At 41.8% G+C, this 21,884-nt stretch overlaps 2 protein-coding genes across 3 annotated transcripts; one reads left to right on the forward strand and one right to left on the reverse strand.

The window, feature by feature from the left end:
* Positions 1–3,155: 3,155 nt before the first annotated feature.
* Positions 3,156–5,527, forward strand: dtwd1 (DTW domain containing 1). The gene is made up of 4 exons (XM_035418515.1): positions 3,156–3,767; positions 3,932–4,075; positions 4,244–4,493; positions 4,677–5,527. The coding sequence occupies exons 1-4, from the start codon at positions 3,456–3,458 to the stop codon at positions 4,904–4,906; spliced, it is 936 nt and encodes a 311-aa protein (XP_035274406.1). The 5' UTR covers positions 3,156–3,455; the 3' UTR covers positions 4,907–5,527.
* Positions 5,528–5,700: 173 nt separating this feature from the next.
* Positions 5,701–21,776, reverse strand: LOC118227712 (NAD(P) transhydrogenase, mitochondrial-like). 2 transcript variants are annotated; one of them, XM_035418514.1, is made up of 23 exons: positions 21,622–21,760; positions 21,006–21,056; positions 20,743–20,910; positions 18,658–18,887; positions 18,354–18,571; positions 17,450–17,537; positions 17,071–17,159; positions 16,789–16,976; positions 16,579–16,712; positions 15,966–16,157; positions 15,146–15,299; positions 14,522–14,683; positions 14,190–14,300; positions 13,881–14,026; positions 13,313–13,508; positions 11,842–12,075; positions 10,429–10,589; positions 10,008–10,187; positions 9,739–9,898; positions 7,660–7,741; positions 7,440–7,558; positions 6,459–6,574; positions 5,701–6,112 (listed from the first exon to the last, which is right to left on the reverse strand). In XM_035418514.1, the coding sequence occupies exons 3-23, from the start codon at positions 20,870–20,872 to the stop codon at positions 5,966–5,968; spliced, it is 3,237 nt and encodes a 1,078-aa protein (XP_035274405.1). In that variant the 5' UTR covers positions 20,873–20,910; positions 21,006–21,056; positions 21,622–21,760; the 3' UTR covers positions 5,701–5,965. The 2 variants fall into 2 exon arrangements, with proteins under 2 accessions (XP_035274405.1, XP_035274404.1); XM_035418513.1 differs by lacking the exon at positions 21,006–21,056 and having other exon boundaries at positions 21,622–21,776.
* Positions 21,777–21,884: the final 108 nt, after the last annotated feature.

A 21,884-nucleotide genomic window follows, 5' to 3' on the forward strand; every position in this document is an offset into this window, starting at 1 on the left:
CAGGAACGGGGCAAATACCTTTCCACGGCATTGAACAATATAGATTAAAAAATAATAATTCCGCTGACTTTGGCTGGTATTTGGGATGAGCATGTTCAGAAGTATGAATTTACCCTATGCAACCTTCCCCATAATTTCATGAGAATGAAATACTTTTGTATTACTGTACATACTAGATTATTAGAATAATGTCATTACATGTAATACATAATAATATTGCTTTATTTTTTTCATTGTCTTTGCTTCATGATATTCACTATTGTTATGTACTGCAAAAAAGAATTATTCTTAATCTCATTATGATTGCAAAAACACCAACTGCAATGATTCAGGTCTGTTTTGCCTTTTATGCACGAACAATGAATAACCACAACTGGGCCTGACTGGACAGCGTACTGTTAGTCTGTTTTATGATAAAAACAAAAAATGGATTTGGCAGCCTTAGAGATGACTCGAAGGAGAAGTCTTCCCAAGCCACTGAATGAGTACAATTTCCCAACACCAGACATCAGGGAAATTACCATGAGCAACACATCTGGACTACATCTTGATGGGTCACATCACCCTGAAATGATGCCATGTTACTTTTGACCACACACGGCAGCAGCATCACTACAGGCATCCCACATTATTCTCCTCATTTCTACTTTAAAGATGTTTTTTCTCTTTCTCTATTCTGACCTTGGACGTTCTGCTCCTTATTTCTTCATAAAAACAGATTACTGCAAATAAACATGAACTAAAACCTACCTTAAATCGTATTAGGCCACTGAGACTAAGAGATCTTTTTGTATTTATGTAGATGCACAAATAAGCTTTTGCTTACACGTTGGAACCTACATCTGTGACAGGTTTACTGCCTGTACATAAATCAAAGAGCACACATTGAATTTTCCACTTTCTCTATATTCTTATTACAATCTTAAATATCTATAGCTTCTTAGTAGTATAGTCCAGTGAAATGTTCTGAAAATGGTCTAATTTCACTGAGAAGTCTAGCTGTCTCATAACAAAGTATATTCTGTTGGTGTGGAATTTGAAAACATATTTGTGCACGCCTTTAGAAGCCGTTGAAAACATAAGTTATATTATGTAACATTTTATAAAATATATTAAATAAATTATATTGTTAATGGCTACCATTATTTTTCCAGTCTCCCTCATCTTTATATTTTATATTCCAGAGTATAACTTTCTCTTATCCCTCATTTTTAAAAATGCCATGGAGCAGACATCAGCTAAAAACATGTAAAGGAGTCTAAGCACTCATTCTCAGTACAGTTACATGCCCTGCAACCTGTAATCGGAATCCAGTGCCAGTGGTGCCCGGCAGCCCAGCAGCGCATAGCGTCACCCAGGAATTTTATTAGGTTATGCAACAGCAACTCCTCTGGTTGATCAGGAACCTGCAATAAGTCTGTACCAATTGCCCAAGCAGTGCAGTCCTCTAGTGCAAAGACGACAGCTGACATCACAACAATGACAACAGCTGGCCTGATAACAATCAAAACAACGACAGCAGCTAGAGGACTGTAGAGTGAAAAAGGCAGCAGCTGGTTGCTTGATTGGAAGATATGTGTGCTATTCGATGCCCTCCCATATTGACAGTGAGCATTGCAGTGATGGGAAATTGCAACAAATGCAACTGGGTGTTTGAAATTTGTAAAAATAAATAAATAAATAAAGAAGTTTATTTATGCAAGATAAACAACAAACATAAATAAATCCTCAACAATAACAAAACACATGGTATCTTTTAAAGATTTAGGCTATTTCTTACAAAATTTGTTTCTGCAAAAAATTATCGTGATGAGATGATGCAAATAGGGCATATACATTCACATGCCTCCTTTTTCATTAGAGTTAATGAGTTCATGAGTTTTACCTCTAGCAGAAAGTCTGCCAACTCACCAGCAACACTTTTTTTACAACTAGTTTTCCAGAAAACCATGTTGGTTAATGTCATGTCCTAACTGGGACTTGAAATGGGTGTTCAGATTCAACGGGGCCAAGTGGACATGTGGCCCCGTGAAGCAGACTTGGAGAAGCTCAAATTCATTGTTCACCATTTATTTCTGGTACGTTTAGGGATTTTCTTTCAACGTGTTATAATTCTGTACCTGTTACAGTGGTACAGTCTCTCTCTCCCACACACACACAAGTATTGTGTGCCATCATGTTGTACTTGACTGCATGCTGACAGGAAAATTAACCTGCAGCTAATGTACTCGCCTGTACCTACTAATTACCGTATTTTTTAAGGATTTATTTTTCTTCTGCCAAACCTTTAAAAATGTTAATGCAAAACGGAAAATTTTGATGCTTTCATAATGTTTCACAGATGCTGCCTGTCTGACAATTAGTTAATGATCTCTGGTTGCGATATGGGGTTGGCAATGGCCAGATACCAAGCACTATATTTTGGCCTCGTGGTTGTTTTGTTTTGTTTTACCGTTTTTACCTAGCTAACGTTAGCAATGTGAAAATGTTTCTGCATATGAAGACTGTGTTAATTCAGCGACGATTGGCTTATAACTACTTCGAAGAAAATATAATAAAGTCTATTTCAACTGAAGTAAATGCTTAAAATAATAATAGTCTAGTTTATCTAATGAAATACATTTGCCATTATTGTGGTTCGTCAACCTCAAATCGTAAACAGTTCTACATTTCATTTTCACATGCACTGGCATTGCTTCTGTCGAAAGTTAGCTGGATTCCCTTTAGCTACATCTGTCCAGAATGTAATCAAAAACGTAAACAAGTCAGCGACTCGCTTAATAAATTTTACGACAACGTTAACTAAAGTCAGCTAACCACCAAACGCTGGCTTCACATGCTAGCTAGCGTGGCTACTTAGCTGGTGACAATATAGTCAGATAACAATATTGGTTACGCAAACGTTATAGTTGTTAGCTGACTCGTGGTACTCAGACTTGACTGAAATGAAATATTAAGAAGCACTAATCCTATCTAGCTTGTTAGCCAACTGCCTACCATAACATATATGATACAAAATTCCGACTTCTTTGGTCCGTGCTTGTAGCATGAAGCTAGCGATACTTTGCTAAAACCAAAGATCTTTGCTAAAACTATGTTTCAAATTACCGTGGCAACGGAGAACAACTTTGTTCTTCCGGTTAACATTGGAAGTTGTTCAGGTCATTTCCGAGATCACCCGTGTGGGTTAACCAGGCAGATCCACCGACGTAAACCGCCAACTACCCCCAAGGTTGTACCTAATTTAAACACCGTTATATGTTCAGTGGTCATAGTTAAGAAAATAAGTCTTGGTCTTTGAGGTCGCTGAAATGAATACATATGTTCAAGCAAACTCGATTTCTTCTGAGACCTTTATTGCCATCTCATGCGCAAGTGGGTGATGCTTAGAATTGTTTGACGGCTATAATGCTGTTAACAGGCGACCTGCTGTAGCTGAATCGCGTAGCGAAAGGATGGCTTCTAAGTCCGATATCATTACGACAGCCGATGGAAATTTGTCTAGACCGAAAGAGGATAGCGGAGCCCTCGTGAAAGAGTTGGGCTCCCCTGAAAGCCTCAAAGTATCCACCTGTGATTCATCTTTCAAAAATGAGCAGGAGGAACGGCCTCTCCAGGGCTTGAAATTGGCGTCCCACGAAGTTCTGGAAAAAGCACAGTTGACGGGAAGATTGAAATGTTCCAAATGTAGCGGTTCAAGGATGTTTTATTGTTACACATGTTTCTCCTTAGTAGGTGTGACCCCACAGGAAATCCCCACAATCAAGGTTAGTGTAAAAATATTTGATGCATCTTCCATGTGGATACAAAGTATTTTAAAGTCATTCAAATGTGTAATGTTTACAAACGTGTATAAGTACATAGCCTGTTCACTGCATGAAATATCCAAGTTGTGTTACTTAAAAGTAAAGAAAAATCAACACATCCCCAGCTTCCTGTTAAGATAGACATCATCAAGCATCCCAATGAAACGGATGGAAAAAGCACTGCAGTGCATGCGAAACTTATAGCACCCGATGACGTCACCATATACACCTACCCTTGTATCCCTGAGTACGAAGGTGAAAAACACAATGTAAGTTCAGTTTTGTTTTCAACAATATTAATTTGCCATTAGTAAATACATATTATCTTTCAGTAAAAATGTACGTGTAACTTTTACAAAAAAATTTCATTGATTTTACAAATTATTTCATCCATTATTTTACACATGGTTCTATTCATTTTTCCTTTCTGTTTTTAGGTTGTTTTAGTGTTTCCAGGTCCAGGATCAGTAACCATGGAAGAAATGTCAAAGCAGCTACTGGAGACTTCCCAAAAGAGGACTGTTTGTTCACTAAAGGAGCCCTGCCCAAAGAGAGTAAAAGTAGATGAGTCAACGGACACACAGAGTGCAGAGGATCAACAGAGTACCTGCCCATTGCAGAGAGTTGTCTTTATCGACAGCACCTGGAATCAGACTAATAAAATAATCACAGATGAACGGCTACAAGGTAATGACTTAGGTTATAAATAGCCTGATGCCGCTTCTGATTTACATTACACTGGTACTTGCCAGTGCTTTGGCATTTGGCCATCCTTTAACCATACTAAGTAAAATAAGCTTCAGAGATCTTGTAACTGACTTTTTTGGCAATAGAAATGCTTAGTTCCTAAAGTGTATATCATTCCCTCAGCCTTGCTTCAGGTTGAACTGAAGACACGGAAGACTTGTTTCTGGCGTCATCAGAAGGGATCCCCCGACACCTACCTGGCGACCATAGAGGCGATTTATTACTTTCTGAAAGACTATCATGTGCAGTGTCTGTCTCAGCAGTATCAGGGAGAGTATGATAACCTTCTTTTCTTTTACTCATATCTCCATCAGCTGATTAACAAAGCCAAGCACAGTGCTGGTAAATTGTAAATGAGGCATGTGAAGACATGAACTCTTCATGGATTTCCAGCAGTACCACACAGTGCGCCATCTTCATCAATCAACCAACAGAAATACTTATGGCTTCTGGACACCAGGAAATGATTCACAGAAAGACTCAATAGAGCCATAGGGACAGATTAGTACTGTAAAATGTTTGTTCTCTGTTGTAATCTTTTCAGATGGACTATGAAGACCGATGGTTCCCCCTCCATCTTGAGAATTGATTTGGATAAAATGTTATAGGTACAGCATGTAACCTTTGTATTGGAGGATAACATGGACTCGTTTACTCAGCTCCGATGTTGGGGGTCATGTTCAGTTGATTTAAGGGGCCATCTCTTAAAGTTGTTGATAAGGGGTGGCCAACCCAGGCCTTGGGAGGGCCACAGTGTCTGCTTTTTTGTGTTTTTATTCTGCACTTAACTGATCAATTAAAACAGTGGATTACAGAGTTAACTTGCCTCACCTGGTTTCTTTGGTCTAGGTGATTGTTGTATTTAAAAAACAAAAACCAGCAGACCCTGTGGCTCCCCAGGACCAGGGTTTGCCCACTCCTGTTGTAGATTTATTGAACATCACTTGAAGAGTACAGTTCTTGAATTAACCATACATGTTTGAATCTATTCCTTCAATTCCCCCAAAAGTGTTCTTGGACACAGATTAGTCCCAGGATATGTGGATAATTATATCATTTCAAATGGCTTCAGAAGCATCCTAAGGTGAGCTTCCAAATGCCATCTGATAAAAATAAAAAAAACACCATGGTAGAAAGAATCAAGTACTGTTCTCACAAGTAAATAGACTTTATTATTTACAAATCAGATCAGTGCATGCACTTGGATAAATTAAGCAAGTTCATCAGATCAGGTAATCACAACTTCACATTGCCACAACCTCAATTTAATCTTCATTTCATTTTAATCTTTGCTAGTTTGTAAGGGGAAAAATTGAATGAATTTTCCTGTATATAAACTGCATAATGGGACCTGTTATGTATTCATAAACATATTTGATCAGAAAAAATACAAAGGTGTACAGGGGTTATATCTAGTAATAGGCCTCTCTGATTTTACCCTGCAACGCATCACATGTTTTCTTGGCATCCCCCAGTAGCATGGCTGTGTTTGGCTTGTAAAAAATTGGGTTGTCCACAGCAGCGTAACCAACTCCTAGCGTTCGCTTCATCACAATAACCTGAGAAGAGGCAATGGAGCTCTTAAATTTTTAAGTTCTAATGGAAAAACAGGGCTAATCTGGCACATTTTAAAAGGTTAAATATCAATAAAACTCAAACACAGCAGGACATCACCTAAACAATAAAAAAGGGCAGCACCAAATGCACAAGCCAGAACTAAAGCAGCAAATGCAATGGGAAATTATACTTTGTGTAGTACTTGAAATTTTCATATCACAGAACAAAGAAAATTACTATGAAGCAAACAAATTATGGCTACCATTTAGTTTTGTCATGAAAGCAAAATACAGAACACAGGAATTCTTAGTCATAATGGATGCTATATTTGAGATAAGGATACCATACCTGTTTGGATTTCCAGACTTCTAGAACTGGCATTCCAGCAATAATGGAATTGGGGTCTTCTTGTGCTGCAGAGTTAACGGTGTCATTTGCACCGATAACCAATGCCAAGTCAGTTTCTGTATAAAGACAAATGGCAGCTTTGAATTTTAACCCCAGGGACTGAGAAAATGTGTTTTTACAAGAATAATTAGCCAAATCTCTGATTGCAGAACCTTAAATTAGAGTTCAGACAGCAATGTCTGACAGGCACAGATCTAAATACACTACATGGTCAAAAGTATGCGGACATCTGACATCAAACATCTCATCCAAACTTATGGGAATTAATATGGAGTTGGTCCACCTTTTGCTGCTATAACAATCCCCACTCTTCTAGGAAGGCTTTATACTTTATACCATATGTTGGAGTATTGCTCCAGGGATTTGCTTCCATCCAGCCAGTAAAGCATTAGTGAGGTCACACCCTGATTGGGCCTGGCTTGCAGTTGGTTTTCCAATTGATCTAAAAGGCGTTGGTTGGGGTTGAGGTCAGAGCTCTGTACAGGCCAGTCAAGGTCTTCCACACCGATCGCGAACAAAACCATTTCTATATGGACCTCATTGTGTGCCCCTATGCATTGTCATGCTGAAATAGGAACGGGCCTTCCCCCAAACTGTTCCCACAAATTTGGAAGCATAGAATCATCTAGAATGTCATTGCATTAATATTTGCCTTCACTAGAACTACAGGGCCTAGCTCAAACCACAAAAAAACAGCCCTAGACCAAGGGGTGTCCAGATACTTTTGGTCATATAGTGAACATAATGCTGAGTTGGCCTCAAAACATTACATTTCACTCCATTTGCTTATACTGGACATAGGAAATTTCATCTTATTGTAAGAGTTAAATTAAACTTATTGTGATCCTGTTCACATTTTCCCCTGCTTTTCATCCCGTGAACTTTACTGGAGATGAAACAAAAACATGCTTTGCATTTAACCTGGGAAATCCTCGTTGATCTCATCCATTTCTAGTACAACATCATAGGGCACTCCAGCCTCAGCCAGGAGCACGTTCAGCTGACCTGGCATGCGACCAGCCACCGGGTGGATACCGAACCTTGGACACAAAAAAAAAAAAAAAGTTTCTGTCCATGTTCTTATTAAACCAAAATTATGTAAATGTACTCCCGTACCCAGGTTTTACAGTAGCGGTCCTACCTGACAGTCTTGCCCTGTTCTCGTAGCATCTTCACCATGTCAGCAATGGGATACTGAGCCTTGGCAGCACACAGACCCCAGCCTGGAGGAACACACAGCACAACCCTCTCACCTGGCACACTGCAAAATGGCTCAGGGGGAATACAATAACCCACTATATTGTACTCAAACCACAATATTTGCTTTTTAAATCAAGTACTTAATCCCTTTGTGTGACGCTTATAGAGGATATGTGCTTTGCAAAATCTGTAGTAACAAGATTTGGATCCCATAATGAAATATCAGTTGACAAACACTGAAAATAAGTTTAATTAAACATTTTTAAACATGATCTTTCTGTAATGTACTGAATTCTTGTGATAACTGCTGTATTGTTATAGATGGTGAATAGCCATAACATGGGAATACAGCTGTACAGGTGCACACCAAATTCACAAAATGACCTCAAAATGCTTCTGACACCAGATGAATAAATCGGCAATAAAGGAAGCTCTTGGAACATTTGTCTACAGCTTCCATTTCCCCAGGGTCTTAATGTGAAGGAATTCTGCTGTTGTGCAAGTGTGCGTGCGAGTTGCCGTCCACTCCTCCTGTCTATCTGACCTCTGCTGTCAGATATCTGGAGAGGGTAAAGGGGGTCACTGATCCCTGCTGTGGGGGTGATGCATTAAATACTGAAGGAGATCCCATTGGGACAGCGAAACCTTCCAACTTCTGACCCGCAGGCATCCGTATCCTATTCCCTTCAGTTTCTCTATTAGTGTTTATAATTGGCTTCTTGTGGTCGGCTGAAGTGCTTGCCATGAAAACACAGAAACTGTGCGGTTGCCTTTGTGGGTTTCCTCCCCACTCCCTTCGGTAATTGATTCAACACTCTGAGCCAACCCTGCTGTTTCTCAGCGCTGCTACAAACAAGGGAAAGAAAAACAAACGCAAGCCATGTGTTCCGTTCGGTGTCTTCAGGCCTGGTGTGGGCCTCCTGGCTTCCGATGTCTCTCCGCTGCTGACGGCGCCGACTGAACAAGATAACAGACCTGGAGAGAAGCACAGTCTTCCCTTGCAGGCAGCTGCCCAATACTGAGAACAGCATACGCTTCCAATTCGCATGGCTTTGTGTGTATACAAGATCCTACAAACACTTGATTTAGCAACCTTGCCTTGCCCAGTCTAGTCCGAAAGCAGTACACTGATGATGGTTCACAAGTGCGTCTCGTCCCTGAAGTTTGTGAGCGTAGATTTTCATAAATTAAAAAAATGCCACCATCTAGTGGCTGACAAGTTCTTTGTTTTACATTCTCAGATATGCATTTGACTAATCCTACTTGTAAAGCACAGCTAGAATAAAGACAAGTGCTACAATTATTTGTTATAACAAGCTGGTTTTGTGATTGAAAGTAGTAAAATGTCTGAATCTGCAGTTGGTCATAAGTTGCATATTGGTTGCAATTTCCTGTGCAAATGAATATAGTAGAAATATTTTGACCGTTTTATATGAGTACACAACGCTTTTTTTTAAACATAATATTACTGTGTTGTACAGTAAAGAGTCCAACACACAATCTGCATTTTACCTCCCTTAACACAAATTCTATTGCCACATCTTAAATTACCTAATCTTCACGAACCAAAACAATGGCATGAAGCACAGAGACTAATGGTCTGGATTATATTGGGTGGTACGCTAGCCCCTTTGATGGTGTTTGGAATTCGACAGGTTACCACAGCAGTCAAGGCAGCAGAGACCCTACCCAGACTTAAACATGGCTTCCCTGATCCTTAGTCATTTACTTTTCTTCCTTCTTGCATTTCCTTCTGGGATAGTAATGCTATAGGTATAGCTATGTAAAAACAGGTTAGCAGCATTCACTTTCTTGCAATACTGTTAGTTTGTTCAAATAACTGCATGATATTTTATTAGAAATAGGCCTTCTATACCTTCTTGGTGACATAGCCCAGTTGTATTACTGAGAGTAACAATGATATTCTCAACTATTATAACTTGCTCTTGATAGGAGTACCTGCTAAGGGAAGGTAACATGATGTGAGAAAACTCGGTGTGTCTGGTGGTACTGCTCCTACCTGGCGTGATGATGATGCTGTTGGCCTCTTTAATCATCTCAATGGACTGCTCCACATTGACCTCTGTGTGGGTCCCCACGATCTCCATGGGCTTTCCTCCTGCTGTGGATGTTGTCCCGTAACCGCCCAGGATCACATTGGGCAGGGACCGATTCATGGCCTGGCGAAAAACAGAAAACCAGCTGACCCAGTCCATTTACACTAAATAGCACATAATGAAATCAGACTCTGGACTGGCTAGAGTCGCCATGCTTCCGGTGTCCACTCACCACGCACATAATGTAGGACAGAATGGCACCAGAGGAGCCGATCAGAGCACCAACAATAGTCATAAGGTTGTTGTCCAGCAGGAAGCCCTCGGCACACAGTGCCCAGCCCGAGTAGCTGTTGAGTACGGTGATGACCACAGGCATGTCAGCGCCCCCGATGGCTGCAGTCAGAGTCACACCCTGTAGACCACACACAAACTGAGGAACCCATCCTGCCGACAGCACACTGAGCAGACACAGTCCAAAACTGCAGCATTCTTTCACTCACTCTAAACAAAGTCTACTGGTTGAGGTACATACGGCAAGTCACAATGGTACTACTGCAAGTATGTGTACAAGCTTAGAAGCTCAGGGCATGATTTTTGTGACGTTATATGAAAGACTAGTCGAGTGACTCAGAACCCTGAGTATCACCTCTTACCATGATTGTTGAGAGCCCAGAGACACCCAACAGACAGCCCATGCCAGTGGTATAGCTGTCAGTCAGCATGAAGGGCACCAAGCCCCCCACGGAGGCCGCCATTAGCCCAGCGTTCATTGCGTGTCGGCCAGGCAGGAGCAGTGGAGCGGAGTTCAGGATGCCTGGAAGAAAACAAGCAGACAGAACTCAGTCACCACATTAGCACGTTAACAAGGGCAAAAGGCGTTCATCAGCATGGAGGCTATGCATTCTTTCCTGGTCCAAGAGGATGGACGTTTAAAGTAAATTAAATATGCAGTTCTGAAGATAAAACTACCAGCTAAGCCATGATCAGAACACACTCTAATGTAATGTCACTCATCTTTGCTATGGTCTCTTAGACCAGACAGCCCCTGAATAACTGGCTGGAGACAGTGGTCAGGATATCCAATCCACAGTTTTGAGGACAAAGAGTGCGAAAGCTTCCAACGAGGTAAGTGCACGTCCCTGAGGACCAACTGAAATAGATTGAGGGGGAATGTGAACCGATAACAGATGACAGCTTTGGCAGGGGGAGTTGCCACAAGGCCTGCTGCGCATTATCAGCGCGCTGTAGAAGGCCAGCAGATGAGCGCTGCCATCTCCGTGCGGTTTCACCCTTCAGCATCACACCCCCGGTCAGGCAATTGAAGAGGACATAACAATTTAGGCTAAGGGAGCTTTGCCCACCAGAGCTATCATGGCAAAATGCGTCAGTTGAACCCGATACTCTTATTAAAATGATCAATGTCAACGGAATACCTCACAGGCATTCCAGAGAGGCCATTTGTTCATTTGTACTGGAGTGTCCCTGATTCTACAGGAATGCCCCCCTCAGGCCAGCCATTTCATTTCATAAATACATGCTCTTCCTCTCTGGGTTTCTGCAAAAACAGGCCTTTCCAGTCAACAAGACAGTTGATTTCCAACGTAATGGAGGTATGCCGAGACAGCTCTATCAGTTCAGCCAACAAAAGTATCTGTATCCCAAACAGGGGCAGGGAGGTTGAATGTTCTGCCCGCAATGTAATCACAATGGGCGTTCCACACGCAAACAAAACAATTGGCGCCTGGGTTCACTTTAACGGGTAATTTAAAAAGGAAATATACAAGATTACAGTAGATAACACTATCTAATCATTTCAAAAATGCATCGACAGTTCACTGATGTTACTTTGGATTTTTTAAACTTTTGCATTTGTGCTAGCACTTACTAACACTCCACAGAAATCAATGGGATCACAGTGCCTGCTTTTAAAATTTTGTTTTGGTGAAATGAAATGTCATTAAAATTGTGGCCAACCCCCGTCTAGACATAAACCCGACAAACCTGTTCAATTCTGATTGGTCCTAGTTATGCCAGCAAAGAGGCCCGACAAGGGGGCAGAGCTATACCTTGCAGCTTGCCGTAGGCCACTAGCGAGCCACTGAAGGTGACGCCCCCAATATAGGTGCCCAGGTAGGCTACGGACTTCACCACGTTGGCGGCAGGGTGCATGTCCAAGTGGGGGTACTCGATCATGTACTCAGCAATGCAGGTCAGCACGGCCGCCAGGCCTACCAGGCTGTGGAAGGCAGCCACCAACTGCGGCAGGTCTGTGATCTCAATCCGTTTGGCAATGGTAAGACCTGGCAACACAAAGCAACGGCAACAGTGGTCAACCAAACTAAATCAAACTATGCCAAAGAAAACTTACTTTGATAAGTTGCATGAAAGCGAGGAAGCCTCACACCAATTTATATATAGGCCTGTTCATATAGTATACTGCATGATCTAGAAACATATGACCTGAATATACAAATACAATTGCTGTAATTAATTAGCAGTTATATACAGTGCAGTCCATAAGTATTTGGACAGTGACAATTTTTGGGACTGCAATTCCTACATGCATCACCCGATATGGATGTAAATACCCTCAAATTAAAGCCGACAGTCTGTACTTCAACCGCATACTCACACTTTTTCTTCAAATCCAATGTGCTGGATTGAAGAGCCAAAACAAAAACTGTCGCTGTCCAAATATTTATGGACAGCACTGTATTTGGGACCTTATGTCAAAAACCAGCATAAAGAGCTCAAGGCACGCTATGCAACATTTAAAATTGACACAAATTTAATAGTGCAAAAAATGCAGCCACAGAATTAACAGTCTGAAGACATCTATAAACAATTGATGACGTCTGCCAGCTGACAACATTTGAGAGGGAATTTAACCATCGTTCATCATAACAAAACCACAACCATGTAAACCAGATGATTAATGTTAAAATATGAGCAATTTGAAGTAGTTTAAAGAATTCAAACAGCATAAACTTTGTGGAATTAACTTCAAAGCTTTGAATCCTTACAAGCTTGCGTTTTGTTTAACAGATGAGGAGTACTGCTTTTAAAAGCACATTACGGTGGGGACAGCCTTATCTTTATTTACTGCAAGAAGATCATTCTGTCTGGTGCTTTTCATTTAAAGTAACTTGCAAACTTCCAGTGTGCCTACTGTACATAAAATTACCCCATGTTAGCATAACCCCAGGGCCAGATCTACCTCCATCGAATCAAAAAGTACACACCAGTCTGACTTTGGGAATAACATTGCTTTAAAAATTAAATAAAATGATATATACATAGGCAGAACTATTAGTACCAAATTTACAAGCGGTTTCTGATCAGTGGGTGGGCCACTGCTGAGCCTGGCCTTTTTGTGCCATTTTGTTTAAAGCTGTTCATTTAAGAGCTTGCGTTCATCATTCCAATAAGGTAAACGTTCCATCAGTAACAGCCTTGTACTTTTAGGCATTTTTCATGCGACCAGGAAATGTCTTGAAAGTTCCAACATGCATGTTAGTGATTGGCTGTTGGACTCACCTAAAGTGCCACCACTGGCCATGGCCAGTGACATCTGAGAGAGCAGCTCAGGAGAAGGTTTGAGGCTGCCCAGGGTTGCAGCAATGCCTCCTGCTACGCCAATCATGCCAAGGGAATTGCCTAGCCTGGAGGTGCGCTGAGCAGACAGCCCTGCCAGAGCGCCCACACAGCACAACCCGGAGCCCAAGTACATCATCTGTAAACACATGACTAGGTGACCACCTGTGCTGGCAGACTACCATAGAAACACATTCATTCCACACCCATCAAAAGCCATTACCACTGGCAAGTGTTTGAATCTCTCACTCCAAACAAAATGTTTTGTATTCAAGAGTAGACACAATTAGGCATTCAATGTTATTGTTTCAAGTAAATCAATTGATAGTATCCCAAGACAGGTTATGCTAGAGCAAGAACCTAAACCTGATAGAAATGTGAATGACAACCCTGTCTTACAGCTGATGTTCTTCCATTGTCTTCCAATGGCAATATTCATTCATGTGCAGTAGGCAAATGAAATTGAAATTTCATTAGTCCATTTCAATACTAAAAAGGTGCTATTTCTCACCTGTTCAATGCTGTAGCCACTGGCAAGAGACGCCCCATACCCCCCAACAAAGACAGCGCCAGGTAAGGCATACAGGTAGTTGTACTCTGGAGGGTCTGTGGGACGCTTGAACATGTCAAGCATTCTTTGTGTGATAAGGAAGCCACCTACAGGAAAATACCAACACATGCAGGTAAATCACAGATGCAAAAAGATGCAATAGGAGTAGAAACACTGTGCTACAATAGAAAAGCACGTTCCTTAATAAATATTCAATCATTAGAATGTGTACAACATTGGTAATATGTGGAGGAGAGGGATAGGCCCTACCTGCAATGTTAATGGAAGACACAAATGCAGCCAGCAGGGCCAGTGTTTGAGGGAGGCTGGCAGGGGTAAGACCACCACCCATCAGCACTAAACCTCCCACTGCAGTCAGACCTGTGGAGATCAAAGGAAATCAAAGATAAACATGCATAACGAGCATATATGCACATAGTGTCTCTTTCATGCACACATATACATTCAGCATCAAACAACAAATCTCTTGCTCTCCCACTTGCAGCCACGCACACGCACACCTTGATATTACCTGGCAACAGGAAGATAAGGTGAGCATGGCTGGTGTCAGGAAGGCTGCAGACAGATGATGAAACACTAACCTGAAATGGCATTGGTGACAGACATGAGTGGGGAGTGAAGGGCTGGAGTGACGCCCCACACCGTGTGGTATCCCACAAGCCCCGCCAGCCCAAATGTGGTGACCATCTGGGTGAAGGCAGCATTAGGAGAGGCGATGCCAAGGCCAAGAACCCCAGAGAGGCCTGGGAGATAAAGAGAAGATGGTACACTGGTCACTTTGAGTACCACAAGTGATGGCCTCAATTACAACTGTTGACTGCAGTTCAGACTCAACCAACATGGTCGTAGTCAACATGGAGTGGGAAGTTGTGCCTTGTGCAGCCATAGGGACCTGAGACTGGGCTACGTAATCTGCATCTGAAGATTCCGTTTTTTTGTGCACAATGCATTTTTGTTGTGCACAAAAAAGGTCCTCAGGAATTTCTAGAAGTATCTAAAATGTCTATCACACACAAAACTGACAGTCGAAAGCATGCATATAAAGCTAAAATAATATTTAAAAACTACAGAAAGTTAACCATTTCCTTTACTGCGATCATAATGACATGTACATTTCAATATCTTCATGTATGTAGTTTTAGTTTCTCAGGAAATCACCAAAGCAATCTATTTTTTGGCATACGATGCTGGTCATCATCTCTGACCTGCTGTGTAAACTCCGGCAGAAGTCATGGTTCGTCTGAAAGGGGAGATTTCTTTCAGTTTCTCAGCTTCAATTTCAGCGATCGTTTTCTGTTTGGCAGGAGCGGCAGGTGGGGAGGTTTTGGGGAGCGGAGACGGGAAAAGATTCTTTCCTTCCTAAAGCATGAAGAAAAAGTTACATTTTCACAACTGAACAGTTATTATTGGACATGTCCTGTGAATGACATGCATAATAGGCTATAAAGGAAAATTCCCTCTTCACGGCCTTCTTGCATTTTTTGTATTTTATCACGCCAAAGAAAAACCCCCATATAACAAAATACACACGCTATCTTTAAACACCATTACAGACGTAGCACTCAATATGCATGAGAAATCAAATGTAAACAGCCAATTGAAATAGCCTTGTGTGTGTTAAGAAACATTGTAGAAAACCAGGAAAACATTTTTTTTAAATGACGAGTCTCCTGACTTTTGGCTTGTGTAACATAGGATAAGTTGACATTCTCATGCAAGAAACCTGTTCCGTATTTTGTCTTAAGCGTGCAACTAACAAATTGTAAAAAGAAAAATATGTATAATAAGAAACATGGTATTAAATATCAAATCCACACATTCCTTGAACTTGTATGACACGAGCGTGCCGCAGTAACCCTCATGTGAACAATGTCAGGCAGGTTTGGTGGACTGGAGGCTTGGACTGATTGTGCAGCTCTGCTTCATCAGAACCAAAAGGAAATCACCAAGAGCATCAAGGACAATCAAATTCATTCCTTCATATGGGGGATATCACCTTCTGGTGGCAAAGAACAGAAGACCAACCTGCATGACCATAGTTCCCCGAATGACATGGTCCATTGTCCCGTAATCAAACTCATCTTTGGGCTCAAAGAAAAAGTATTCCTTGTCAGGGCTGATGGCTTTCAGCAACTTCAGGATATTGTTAGAATACAGAGTGCTGGCCTGGGTGGCCATCCTGCTGGGGAGATCAGTGTACCCAATATGCGTCACCCCCTGAGGAAAACCAGACGACATGGACAAAAATAAAATCATTTATGCTCAACTAGGACTTCCACAGAACAGTCAAAATAATGGTGAGAATAAACCCAACCAAATTAAAATACACAGTAGCATTGTACTGTGCCAAATGTCATCATCATTTCTCTTTATCAAAAGTACAAAAGGTAATCTTTGTCCTCTTTTGAAAGAAAACAAACACTAGATGGTCTGCAGCCCAGTAGGTTCTACAGCACTCTTTAAACCATTAATACTCGAGGAAAAAATAAAATCAGGGGACTTCAGGGAACTGCAGTTCCAGAAAGTCTGCAAGCATTGTGCCCCACCAGGGTAAGGTTGGTTCAGATCCAATGTGAATCTGAATGTAAATTCAAAGACGAGGCTTCAAACTGGATGGACGTGTGTTCCAAATACTCACCTTGTGAACATACAAGTCTCCAGGTTTGGTGGTCTCAATGTTGCCCCCAGCTTCAGCAGCCAGGTCGACCACCACAGAGCCATCCTTCATGGACTCCACCATGTCCGTCTTGATGAGGATGGGGGCTCTCTTGCCTGGTAAGGGGAAGGGGACATTAGCATGCAAGGCTACTGGGCAGAAGGGCATAGAGGAACATGGGCAGGTGCTGACCTGGAATGAGAGCAGTGCTGATGAGAATGTCCACTTCCTTGCATTGCCTGGCAAACAGCGCCATCTCTGCCTCGATAAACTCCTTGGACATCTCCTTCGCATAGCCACCCACTCCCTCTCCAGACTCCGCCACCTCTACCTCCAAAGGTTCCGCACCGAAGGATTTGAACTGTTCCAGAGCAGCTGGCCTGTCCGCAGGCAACACATCACACCATCAGATCTACATTCAGGATGACAGTCATCACCTAACTGTAACTTAAGTAAAACAAGGATTTTAGGTACCTGGTATCAAACCCTCTGACTATGGCTCCCATTGACTTTGCTGCCCCTGCTGCAGCAAGACCTGCCACTCCTCCGCCAATCACCAAGACCTGTGGAAATTTTTTAAGCAATAAACTCATTGGGTCATCCACTAGAAGGCACTGTTTAGTTGTTCTGTCTGGAGAACTTGTTTCCATTATCAAATTAAGACCATTTCATAGCTCTGATGTACATTTCAAATCTATAATAAAGGTGCATAAATTAAAATGGTGTGCCAATTTCAAAGCAGAACCCCAAGGTGTGTTTGATGGTTTCAGACCTACATTGCAGCAGTTTGGTGTACTGCAATTTTGGACAGTTTCCTACATGGGTTCATATGCAAGTCAGACTGATTCTGTACCTTGGCTGGAGGAACCTTCCCAGCAGCAGTTATCTGGCCAGTGAAAAATCTTCCAAAATGATTCGCAGCCAACACAACAGCCTTGTATCTGAAAGTCAAGACCAATCATAGAACATATCATTTCTGTTTGTCAGACATACAAATCACTTCCACATGAAACCAAGCAAAACTTAAGACTATTCTGTGGTGGTTCTCTCGCCACATAAATGACAAGTTCTTGATGGAAGTTGAAAATTACAACCTTTCTAACTAAAAATTCCTCAGATTAGGAAAACATTAGCGATACATTTTTTCTGGAGCAACCCCTTCTCTGTATAAAAAAGACAATATTTTGTCATATGCATTTCTCCAGCTGGGTTCTTTCTTTGACCTATGTAAATCAATAACGCAACTCAAATATTCTCATTCACATTTGCCACAAATTTGAAAAAATGTTATTTTCAGATTGTGATACAAGAGAATATTGAATTCCAATTTCTATTTTGGAAAATAATGCTTGTGGTCTTAAATCTGCCATTTAAAAAAATCCCCCCCACCCCAATATCAAATGTCCAATCACAACTATCCAACATTGCCACAACAAGGTCCTGCAATTCTCTGAGTGCATACTCACACACTGTCAGTCATCACTGCACAGATATTGCCTCAGACAACTGCACACCCAACACAACTGGCACAGGCAGATGGCAGACACCTCAACCAGAAGAGTTGCTAACCAGCAATGAGGCTGAGGATACCCTGCTGAGTGAAACCCTGATCGGGAGCACTAACAACAAGTGCAAACAGACCGGGCCATTTGCACCTCAGGCAAATAACAGTGGGCAGCCAGGCATGTTCTTTATATTGAGCAGTACATGTTACAGGAATCTTTTCTGCCATCTTTCGTAGGTAAATGGTGCCATACCCTGCTATGTTGGCCATGGAGCTCAGGGCATCGTATCCCTGGGCAATGGTGACTCTGGGGACCTGGTCCATGGCTAAAACGGTGCACTGCTGCTTGGCGAGCTGCTCCATGAGCTCAGGGTTCTGTGCTGGGTAGATGAAGCTTACAAGAGTGGACTTTGGCTTCAGCAGTTCAGCTTCATGCAGTCCAAGGGCCTCATTAAATGTCGGTGCTCTAACCTGCAAACACATGACAGACGAGACCGGATAAATAGTTTGGTTTCTTTTATTTTTCATAAACTAGGTCAGACTGAGTTGGTACTTGCCTTCAGAATGAGGTCCGAGCCAAAGGCACTCTTCACATCAGCTATCTTGGCGCCCGCCTCTTTGTATTGGTCATCTGAGAACTTGGCCTCATCTCCAGCACCGCTCTCCACCTGCACGACGAAGCCCTGCTTGACCAGGGCCTGCACTCCGGCCGGGGACACCGCCACTCTCCGCTCATTTTTGTAGATCTCCTTGGGGACGCCAACAACTACGTCTTTGTAGAGCACACCTAGGAAATCAGAGGAGCATGCTCAAGCACGGCAGTTATCAGTACCTTAAATACCATTAATAGGTCATGCATAAATTAAGGAGCAACTCTACAGAAGGGGGCATGGGGCTTCTGGGTGGAACATCAAATTAATGCATGAGCTCTCAATGCAGCATCAGGTCCCCAACAGCCCCGATTAAATCCAAATGTGATAGAGACCTCTGTGGAGGCATGCAATTAGCCAGACTGTGGCTCAGGGAGAGGGGGTGGGTCAGTTGTTAGGTTGTCCCCAAATCACCCAGAAGCTACCCAATCAGTTGCCTAGAACCTGCCATCACCTACTGCAGTGGCATTCATACTCTGATCAGGGGACCCTCTGTATATGTTGGTTTTTGTTCCAACCCCAATTGCAATCCCATGATTTTAACAAGCTGTTAATTTCTTAATTTGGTGCTTTTCATGTTTCAAGGGATTATTTGCCCTCTTCAGTTGCATTGTCAGGAAAAGTCTGATGTTCTCATTATGCTTGTTGGGCTATATTGCAAACAACTGCATAAAAAGAGGTAACAAAATTATTTAACTGATCAAATTAAAGACTGTGGACACCTGGCCCCTAAAACTAACAATTTGGTAGATAATGAAGAATTCAAAGACAGAAAGTGATAACGAGCAAACCTGAATCATGTTAATAAGTTGAAGGGGAAAAAAAAAAAATAGATTTACGTAAAAACATGTCTATTGATTCCCCTCTGGAATTTTTAATCAGTGTAAAAATTGCTACCTTTTTTTAATACAGTTGTTTACAGTTCAACACCATATGAATACAGGACTTAATAGCATGCATGGCTATTACTAACATAATGTGGCTTAAGAGGGTAAATAATCCCTATAAACATGAAAAGTGCCAAATTAAGAAAAATTTACATCTTATTAAAATTATGGGATTGCAGGTGAAGGTGGAACGAAAACCAGCATGCAAATGAGCTACAAATGACTCTACACATTTCTAAAGAAGAATGTGATAGTGTGTGCCGTGCTACACTGTTGGAATTTGCAGCAATTATACAAACACAGAATTAGAATTCTGCATTCCAAATAGGGGACCAATAAAAAGGTGTATTAAAAGTTGTTTTTTTTGTTTGTTTTCCTCTACCTCTTAAGAGCCTCAAGGAAAAGAAAACAGATGATTCATAGGCTGACTCAAAGAACTACAGGCCGCATCCAGCCAGGTCTGAAATGTTCCAGCCAGAGTCCAGTTTCACATATCTCTCCATAATTGGCATGGTGACTTCCAAGTTCAGCAAGACATTATTAGCAGCTGCTTGGCAAAGTGCCAGTCCCCTACCATGCACAGGCCTGCACAGCATGACCATTTAGCTCACAGACTCTGCATGCACAAGTAATTTTCAAACTTCACTGAACGGCAGTAAAATAACGGACACCAAAAGCACGGCAGCTCACGTCAGGGGGCCTGTGACATTGCGAAAGTACTGTGACCGAGCGCAAACAGCCAAAGCACAGAAAACACATTTCACCTTTATCTGACCTCTCTGGAGTTAAAACTCAGGTAAACACAGAACGTACTGTTCCGGCTCTCAGGGGGGATAATGCCACTGTTTCTCATTAGCCTTACCCGCAATAAAAGCCAGATAACCCCTCTCCCTTCACTTCTTTAATGATTTCCATCTATAGTCTATACATCTATATAGAGATGGTCATGACCTCTTCACAGCAATGGAAAAAAAAATCTTGAAATTAGACCCCATTTGTTGTTAGAGAAACACAAATCTCTGAGGAGGAAAAAAAAAAAAAAAAAAAAACTTAACTGTACACTGCAAATGCCAACAAGTGTGGTAGCATATTAGGAGTCACATACCTTTGGAAACCTGTTCGTTCCACAGGACAGGAAAAGACCTAAAGCACCTTCTTCCAGGTGTCTTCCTCAGTGCACCTTGCTGGAGCAAGGGCACAGAGCAGCTGGAGACGCAGCGAAGGAGGAGAGACATGACTTGTGAGACAGCCCTGTTTCTCTAGTCCAGGTGACCTGAAAAGGTGGAACAAAGGTAGCGTTAAATTCTACGCTGGCAATCGGATGTCAAGTACAGGCATTGTACTCAAACAAAGAACCCTGTCGTCTACCTGCACACGCTGGACTACTGGGCCCAGGAACAGCAGTGTGACATTAAAGCTCTGTGGGACACACAACAAATTCCCGGCTGGCATTACTCAGCATCGCGAGAACTGGAAATGTGACCACAGCACAGACTCTGCCAAGAAACTACACAACTTCAGAATGAACTACTGAGACAGACCATATCTTCAATTATTGTATTGGGTGCTGAGCAAAAATAAAGACAAAAATCTAAGTGAATAACTGGAAGAAGAAAAAAAACTTTTTAGAGTAGATTAACACTTTACCAGCAATGTGCTATTAAACCAGTGATGAAAAACACATTTAAACACAGGATTGTGTCAAAGCAGCAAAGTGTACTCCTTTTTAATAATTGAATCCATTCCACCAATAAAAACATTAACTATATTTTAGTAATAACCACTGACCAGCCTCACCGAAAAAAAGTGTATTTACGATTTAAAAAAACAGAAATCTAGTAAGGCGCATTTCTATCAGTACTCATCTGCATTGTGCTCTTGCAGGGTTGAAACATGAAGCAGGTCCTTTAAAGTTCTTGCACGACATTCAGACAAGTAAAGCAGTCACAAAAAGCAACACAAACTTTTCCAGAATCGAACTAACCTTGATCGCGCGCCTCCTCTGCTATTTTCAAATTATTTCCCACGGACAAGTATAATTTCACATAATTTTGCGGTCAAAATGACCTTCAAGCCGAGGCGGGCGCCTTAACAGTTTCAATATCACAGCTTTATCCGATATAAATAGAAGATCACGTGATTGCTGGGGTATGTCACGCGTGCTAAATGTGCGACATAGTGTATGTCTCATTCGGACAGCAGTGGATTGGCTTGATTGAACTAGCCTGTGGAACGAAAGTCATTTTA

This window comes from Anguilla anguilla, chromosome 5 (assembly GCF_013347855.1).
Source record: "Anguilla anguilla isolate fAngAng1 chromosome 5, fAngAng1.pri, whole genome shotgun sequence".
Taxonomy (NCBI): domain Eukaryota; kingdom Metazoa; phylum Chordata; class Actinopteri; order Anguilliformes; family Anguillidae; genus Anguilla; species Anguilla anguilla.